The 8,209-nt window shown below is 47.5% G+C and overlaps 1 protein-coding gene across 1 annotated transcript in view; it reads left to right on the top strand.

The window, feature by feature from the left end:
• The window catches only part of FSTL1 (follistatin like 1), a 49,387-nt gene extending 42,155 nt beyond the window's left edge, over positions 1-7,232 (top strand). Inside the window, exons 10-11 of the mRNA XM_055002776.1 lie at positions 4,204-4,301; positions 6,597-7,232. Of these exons, the coding sequence (XP_054858751.1) occupies positions 4,204-4,301; positions 6,597-6,641 (143 nt within the window). The 3' untranslated portion in view covers positions 6,642-7,232. The remainder of the gene's footprint in view (positions 1-4,203; positions 4,302-6,596) is intronic.
• Positions 7,233-8,209: the final 977 nt, after the last annotated feature.

Here is an 8,209-nt window from a genome sequence, read left to right as displayed (position 1 = left end):
GCTTTCGAGAGTCAGCTCCCTTCAAAGAGTCAGAAAACTCTGACTCTCAAAAGCTCAAATTCTGGAAATCTAGTTGGACTTTGAAGGCACTCCTGGACATGAATCTTATTCTTATCTCATAATGAGGGAGTACTAAGAGTTGCCCGGAAAACCTTTGTGGTATTGTCACTGCATAGGAGCCTTTGGGGTTGAGTGAAAATTTTGGCGTTTGTTTATATAAATATGTATAATCCATTTTTCTCCCCAATGAGGACCCAAAGCAGCTTACATCATTCTCCCGTCCTCCATTTTATCCTCACAACAACAACCCTGTGAAGTTGATTAGTCTGAGAGAGCAGCAACCCAAGGGTCACCCAATGTGTTTCCAAGGCCATGGTGGGTATTTGAACCTGCGTCTTCCAGATCCCTACCTGACACTCTGACCTTGGGCTAGCCACACTTTCTCAGCCTAACCTGCCTCTTGAGGTTGTTATGAACAGGGCTTTTTTTCAGCTGGAACGCGGTGGAACGGAGTTCCGGCACCTCTTGAAAATGGTCACATGGCTGGTGGCCCGCCCCCTGATCTCCAGACAGAGGGGAGTTGAGATTGCCCTCTGCACCACGGCTCGGAGGGCAATCTCAACTCCCCTCTGTCTGGAGATCGGGGGGCGGGGCCACCAGCCATGTGACCATTTTCAAGAGGTTCCGGAACTCCGTTCCCCCGCGTTCCCGCTGAAAAAAAGCCCTGGTTATGAAGATAAAAATGAAGAGAGGAGAATGATGTAAGCTGCTTTGGGTCCCCACAGGGGACTATATATGTATAAATTGAGTAAATAAAGAAATAATGACTGCCCCTCCACACATTAGAGTGTGGAAACAGAGCATATTCCTACGGCCTTTCATGGCCTCTGGCTTGCTTCTGAAGATTTTTGACACCCGTGCTTTGCACGCTATTAAATCTTGCCGGGGCAGCGACAATGGGCTCTCTAATCTAATTACGCACTATGCAGAGAAGGGTTTCCTTTGATCAGCTGCGAGCTTGTCCTTATTCAAAATCACTGAATACTCTCTCCCTCTATTTTATGGGGCTGCCAAAAAAAAACCCACCTTTGCCCTCCAAATAGCAGCGATTATTTGTGTGAGTACATACAGTTCTTTTTATTACATTCCTTCTTATTAATCCCTTTCTAAGGTAAAGAATCCCAGTCTGTTCACATTTCAGTGTGAACTGGAGTCCTGGAACCGTTTCTGCTGGCCGTCTTTGAATCTCGCTAATGATTTCCCAGGAATAGTGCTGCTGAATTTCCTTTCATTTGCCAGGATTTCAGCGAACAACAATACTCCCCAAGTACTTCGTCTCTCATGCACCATGGCTGGCCACTCAGCTTTCTCACTGGCTTTGATGAAAGCAGATGGCAGACAGCCATGAGGTTTGGCAGACAGTTCCAGGGCCAAGTTTTAAGTGACTGCACCAAGCTGTGGGCAGTTGTGCCCAGCTGAAATCAGGATCTGATGGAATGCTAACAGCCTGTGCTGAAACACAAAGCATCTGAGCTTGGGTGTGTGGGGGGTCGTGGTGATCTCAGGATGGCCTCAGAACGGGGTTAGTCACAAAGAAGTGGCAGAAACCCAGGACTGAAGTTCCCAGATCTAAAACACTCATAGCAGAAGTCTTATACCAGTCTAAATAATGTACATGAGATCTGTTTATTACCCTGTCAGCTAATTCTCACAGATGAGTGCCATTTGCAGATAGCAAGCAAGCCTTTATTGGCATATATAAAATACAAAATTTTAAATACAGAAACTCCGTACAAAATGAGATTAAAATTACAGATAGGAACAGGGCAACAGTATAGCAAAACCAGTACAAAATATTACTTGTCAGGGTGTATAGCCATGGCACTGTAGAGAAACTGCTACTATTTCATTTATTTCCCCATCTGGGTTGTCGAGCAGAAATGAGTGCCATTTGCTACACACAACTAATTTATGTGAAATGTGGTAGAGAAGGGAACTATACTGTTCTTTGGCATTCACCCAAGGTGAAACCAGTGCCGCTTCCCATAGCTATGACGGGATGCAGAGATGTAATGTTGTATTATTACCTTTTACATGGCATTGTCAACATGCAGCGCGCTTAATATTTTTCATCTTAAGTCTTCAAAACATCCATCTTATTTAGAGTATTTAAAGTCTGAATCAAGTAACCCCTTTGATACTCATTCAAAGAACAGAAGCCCATTTCTTCACCAGAAGTGAAACAGTTGGCTACAGGCAGCGCAAGACTTGCTTTATTTTCCATACACCCTCACTGTTTCAGAGAAGGAATTACTTCCTAGAGATCTTGTTAAAAATGGCACTAGTGAAGAAAAGTCTCAGGACCAGGGCCTTTTTTCTGGGGAAAGAGGTGGTGGAACTCAGTGGGTTGCCCTCGGAGAAAATGGTCACATGGCTGGTGGCCCCGCCCCCTGATCTCCAGACAGAGGGGAGTTGAGATTGCCCTCCGCGCTGCTTGGCTAGAGAAGGGGTGGCAGACTGGAGAAGGAGGCTGATGCCAGAGTGAGGAGAGATGGTGGTATTTTGGGTGCTCGGCCGAGGACTCTGCAGTCGCACAAACCTCCTTCCCCCACACACGCTTTTTTAAGTCGGACCCACTTCTAAACTTTCTGTATTTTCCAGGGCTCACTTCTAAGCCTTCTGTACCAGGTGGGACCCACTTAATAAATAATTGCAGTTTATATTCTCATGTTCATGTTGGACATGGTTGAAGTGTTCTTTTCCCAGCCACAGATCCGATGGTCATTGTGGCAGAACACTGACCTGTGAGCTCTGCCCCTTCTTGCCCTCTGGCTTGTCTGGGGTTCACCAGTGGCAGTCCAAGTCTCTGCCTGGCACATACCAGCCGTGCGGTGCCCCCCCCCCCAACTCTCAGAGGGGCTTTTGCTCCTTCTCTCTTGCACCCGCAGCCTCGGCCTCTGTGGGAATTGCCGATGGAGAGGGCCAAGACTCCCCATTTCCCCTGGGCAGGCTTGCCCCTCTGAGCCCTGCCTGATGCCCAGTCTCCTGCTACCCAGCACCTGGGTACTGCAGGGACGGCTTACTGCATTTGTACACCACTGGGGGTCAGCCAATTGCCAACAGACCACCTTCTTCCCGTGGCACCTGTTTTAGATAGTGCGGTTGAGCAGTGAAAGTCTATGTAATACCGAAAACAGCTACCAGCATTTAAGAATTAAAAACACAGCTCCAAAGCAAGCAAGGGAACTCAAAAAGAAATGGGTAAAAATGCAATACCTTTTGCCCTCCCCTAACTTATGCCTAACTTATGCCTTCTGTTTAGGCGGGCAGAATGTTCCATCTTACTGAGATGTCGCTATACTTCTCCTGGTTCAGGCCTCCAGCCTCCACATGGTCAATGGCCATGACCTGCAAAGGGCCAGCTCTCAGCTCTTTCAGCTTGCAGTGCAAGTCAGCCAAAGAGACCCTCTTTCCTATGCCAGGAGGTTTTATTCTCTCCCTTTGCCCACCCCCTGGCCAGGTCAAAGGTGCAGGTCAGAGAGGCTTTTCCTGGAGGTTCCAGGAAGAAACCTTTCTGGCATTTTAGTCCTCCAAGTCTCTCATCTCTCCCCCATATACACACCTGGAAGGGCAAGCTTCTAGCAGAATGTCTTCTGGCCACATCTGCATAACTAAAGCCCACGACTGAGTGCAGCTGAGAAAGCATCTGGCTTTCCCTTCTCCCACTTACCTGTTCTCAGCTAAGAGACGCTTTTTAAACTTGGGGTGACACAGTGCAAACCCACAAATAAAAGCCATTTCTTCACAGTCCTCATTAAACTTGAGGAGGAAGAGGTAGTATCCGGTTTCTAGCCCGCCCGCCCTGCAAGCGGGCTCAGGGTGAGTTACAACAATGTAATAATACAAAAATAAACTGTTTAGATACATTAAAAACCAGAGTCGACAATAAATACATTTAAAATCCCAAGATGGCGGCTCCATCCACTCATCCCTGGCAAATATAAACAAGGTGGGAGGGAGGGAGTACGAACTGATGACACACTGTGACTTTGCATGGGTGGGGGCAGGTGTTACGTAGCTCCCTCTTAACAGGAGACGGGCTGGGAGGCATTTCTGAGACCCCTAAGACTGGTGGTCAAACGTGCAGTGACCCTCTCCGCCTCCCTTACGCTGAACCTTATAAAACTCTGCTTGGTCTTGTAGGTAAGACCCAGAAGATGCCTTCCCAGGGGCAGCAGCCTGAAGATAAACTGACTGAAGAGGAACTGACCAGATACATTCAGGAGCTGCAGAAGCATCAGGTTAGAACAGGGCTCCAGGGATCACGTCGTCTGGCCGTACAGAAAAGTTTTAAAGTTTTATTCTGCTGGAAAGCCAAGAGTTACTTTGGTTCTTGAATTCGGTGGGTGTTGATGGCTGGGGATAACTAGGGATATGACATCCTGCAAGCCAGTGTTTCACGGAGGGCTGAACACTTATAGATTAGTAGGATGTGTGAGATCTTTAAAGGAAGGACTCTCCGATCTGTATTCTTCCAGAACCTTGGCCAGCACGTGTCCCGTACTTGCCACATATCTGTGGAAGTGAGTGTCACTCACAAAAGCTCATGTTGAAATAAATGTTCTGAGGGGCTCCACTGGACATTTGCTTTATTTTACTATAATAGACTAACACAGCCGCTGCCCCTTGGCAATAATCGTATGTTCCTACAATTTAGTTTTTTGATAAGTGTTTTACATTTTTTCCCTGGCTAGAGTGGGATGTATGTATGAATGTCCATAGGCTCATTCTCTCTTGTACGCTGTGGCAGGTCCTGGGCTCCCCGGCTGGATCACCTGCAGGATCACCTGCAGCTCAGAGGCTGGGTAGGAGATGAGTGCCCGTGGTTTGCGCCTCCCTCCCCTCCGCCCAGAGACACGTGCCAGGCTGGACTGTAGGGAAGATAGCTTTGTTGGCGGTCTTGACATGCCTCCACCCCTCCCCTCCTCTTGATCTGCCTCTCGCCTCTCTGGAGATGAGCAGGCAGAGGAGGGGCCAGCAGAAACATTGCCACCGTGGGCTGCTTGGGAGAACTGGTGGACGGGCACGCTGATGGGTGGCAAGGCTGTAGAGGCCAGGGGTGGGGTTACAAGAGGAGAACACAAGGGGGGGGAGAACAAGGAACTAGAGAGAGACAGAGATTGAGAGGAAGAGGAAGAGAGGAGGGAGGCAGAGCAAGAGAAGGAAAGAGGGGTGGTCGTGTGTTAAGACTGTCAATAAATCTACCCTACAGTTCAGCCTGGTGTGAGTCTCTGGACTGAGGGGAGGGAACTGCTGCCCCTGAGCACTCGTCTACCCAGCCTCTGAGCTCCAATCCTGCAGGTAACCCAGCCGGGGAGTCCAGGACCTGAGCACCCTTTAGGGCTGTCCTGCAAGTCCTCCCGGCTACAACATGTAAGCGGCCTATTGGATTTCCTAGCTTTTCATGGGTTCTGCATAAAGCTGGTTAAGAACACTTCCATAGCGCTACCAGGTTAAAAAATGATAAAGGTGCAAGCACCCTGTGCAAGCACTGAGTCATTACTGACCCATGGGGGGACGTCGCATCACAATGTTTTCTTGGCAGACTTTTGTTACGGGGTGGTTTGCCATGGCCTTCCCCAGCCATCTACGCTTTACCCCCAGGAAACTGGGTACTCATTTTACCGACCTCGGAAGGGTGGAAGGCTGAGTCAACCTTGAGCTGGCTACGTGAACCCAGCTTCCGCAGGATCGAACTCAGGTCGTGAGCAGAGCTTGGGCTGCAGTACTGCAGCTTACCACTCTGTGCCACGGGGCTCTCTTGCTGCAATTATAGTGCCATCCTGAACCAAGTTACACCTTTCTAAGCCTATTGCCTTCAGTGGACTTTGAAAGAGGTAACTGTTCAGGGTTGCTATGGCAGAGGCACAGAATCCCGGAGGCGTCTTTACCGGCTTCTGCTTCTCCCCGGAAGCCCCTTCCCTCTCCTATGACAGATCGCCGGGGCCATTCAAGAGCATTGTGCCAAGTACGAAGCCAAGCTGCCAAAAGCAGAAAAAAGAGTTAATGTGGCTTTCTTTCTTTCTTTCTTTCTTTCTTTCTTTCTTTCTTTCTTTCTTTCTTTCTTTCTTTCTTTCTTTCTTTCTTTCTTTCTTTCTTTCTTTTCTTTCTTTCTCTCTCTCTCCTCTCTCTCTCTCTCTCATTCTTTCTTTCTTTCTTACTCTGCTCCTCTGACCTATAAGTCTTGAGTAGTATTTATCAAACATGAATGGGAATATGAGGAAGAAAGGAAGAATTAGGTTAATTTCTTGTAAAGGGTTAATTTCTTGTAAATTGCCTGAATTCTCATGGCTGGAACTAAAAATTTGGCTAGAATAAGTAAATTTTCTACCCTTGAAACTGCTAGTAATTTAGGAACTAAAATATCTACTGTAGACTCTGTCCACTGTAATGTCAAGGGAAGAGTTAATGTGAAAAATGCAGTTTTATGTGAGTATCATTAAAGCACGATATTCGAGCATCAAATGTGTGAAATCACAAGGCAGTCATTCATTTCTCTCTCTCTCTCTCTCTTTTTCTCACTCCTTCGCTTCTAGGAAACTTCTGAGAAGATTAAGCAAATGAGCACCAAAGAGATATAAGAAGAAGCTGCAGGCGAAGATATCTAAAGGCAGGGTGTGGTCCCTGCCTCACCCACTGGTCTTCCTTCAGTGCTGATCTCAATATGCAAATGTGTCACAGATATTTACATTGTATAGCGATGGGAGGGGGACAAAGAAAAGCAAGCTGAAATTTAAAGGAACAAGAAGACCCCGTATAATGGTCTTTAGTGACAGGTTCAGGAGCCCCGCACTGTTAGGGGTGAGTGAGGAAAAAAGACAGTTCCACCGGAGCGCTTCGAACTCCAGGAAAGCATCCTCGTGACCCATAGCTTTTTAGAGAGTCCGTGGGGATTTATTTGCTGATAGGGGAATTCTTTCCAGGGAATGGCTCTTGGGAATCTCCCTGACAGTTTGTATAAAATTGTCCACAACCACTATCACAGCTGCAGGAACTGGAGAAGAAGATGCCTGTTTCTAATTCTATGTTCTGTGCAGGGCTTTTTTTTCTGGGAAAAGAGGGGGTGGAACTCAGTGGTGGAACTCGGGACCGCACAATGTCGTCACTTTGGGTCAGCTGGAACAAGGGGGGAGTTTTTTAAAGTTTAAATTGCCCTTGGTGAAAATGGTCACATGGCCGGTGGCCCCGCCCCCTGATCTCCAGACAGGGGGGAGTTTGGATTGCCCTCTGCGCCGCTCGGCAGCGCAGAGGGCGATCTCAACTCCCCTCCGTCTGGAGATCAGGGGGCAGGGCCACCGGCTATGTGACCATTTTTAAGAGGTTCCGGAACTCCGTTCCACCGCGTTCCCGCTGAAAAAAAGCCCTGGTTCTGTGCCATATTGCTATGCTGCACAGCAACCCATCTTAACATCCAGCCTTTCTGTTTCTACGCACGCATACACACTTGCCCTTCGTTCTTTCTTCCATTTTTGATCTAGGCCTTCCTTTATTCAGCAACTCTCAAATCACCTCCACTCTTACACACCATGCCTCTGGCTCCCTGAGATAGGTTGATCATTTGGCAGTTGATTGGCATGGAGCTTTCTCCCGATCCCAGACCAATATGCCTCACCTTTCCAGAAGCCAGACAGCCTCAGTGCGTTGTGGGCTCCAACAGGACCTCATTTTCTTTCTCCCTCTCTTTGCAAAGGTGCTACAATATATTTTCTTATCACACGCACACTCTTTTTTTTTCAATTATTGATGTTTAATTGACCTTTTTGTATCTCGGAATTTAATAGATATTGTTTATATTTACTGAAAAATACTGTACTTCTGATTCAGGCTTTGTATTATAGCTACATGTATCCAAAAAGTAAAATAATAGCAGCACCAAGAGGAACCAGAGAATTGACCCTTCCAGGATATGGTATTTCAGCTCCTTTATTGTAAAGAGCGTGAATCAGGCGGGATGCCATTTTCAGAACAGGACTGCAGCCCCAGCTCTTGCCTCCTCAGCAAACGGGAACTGACAGCTCCTCTGTTGCTTTCTGTCACCTCAGGAGTTTCTTCTACAAGAATGGGAGTCTTGACCTCACTTCGAGGGGCAACTGTGGCCAGGCCCGTTAATTTCATAGAAGGCATTAGAAATGTTCAGTGGACGCACAGA

This window comes from Eublepharis macularius, chromosome 18 (assembly GCF_028583425.1).
Source record: "Eublepharis macularius isolate TG4126 chromosome 18, MPM_Emac_v1.0, whole genome shotgun sequence".
In the NCBI taxonomy this organism is placed as follows: domain Eukaryota; kingdom Metazoa; phylum Chordata; class Lepidosauria; order Squamata; family Eublepharidae; genus Eublepharis; species Eublepharis macularius.
Note: the sequence above shows the minus strand (reverse complement) of the source record. Positions and strands in the feature narration are given on the sequence as shown.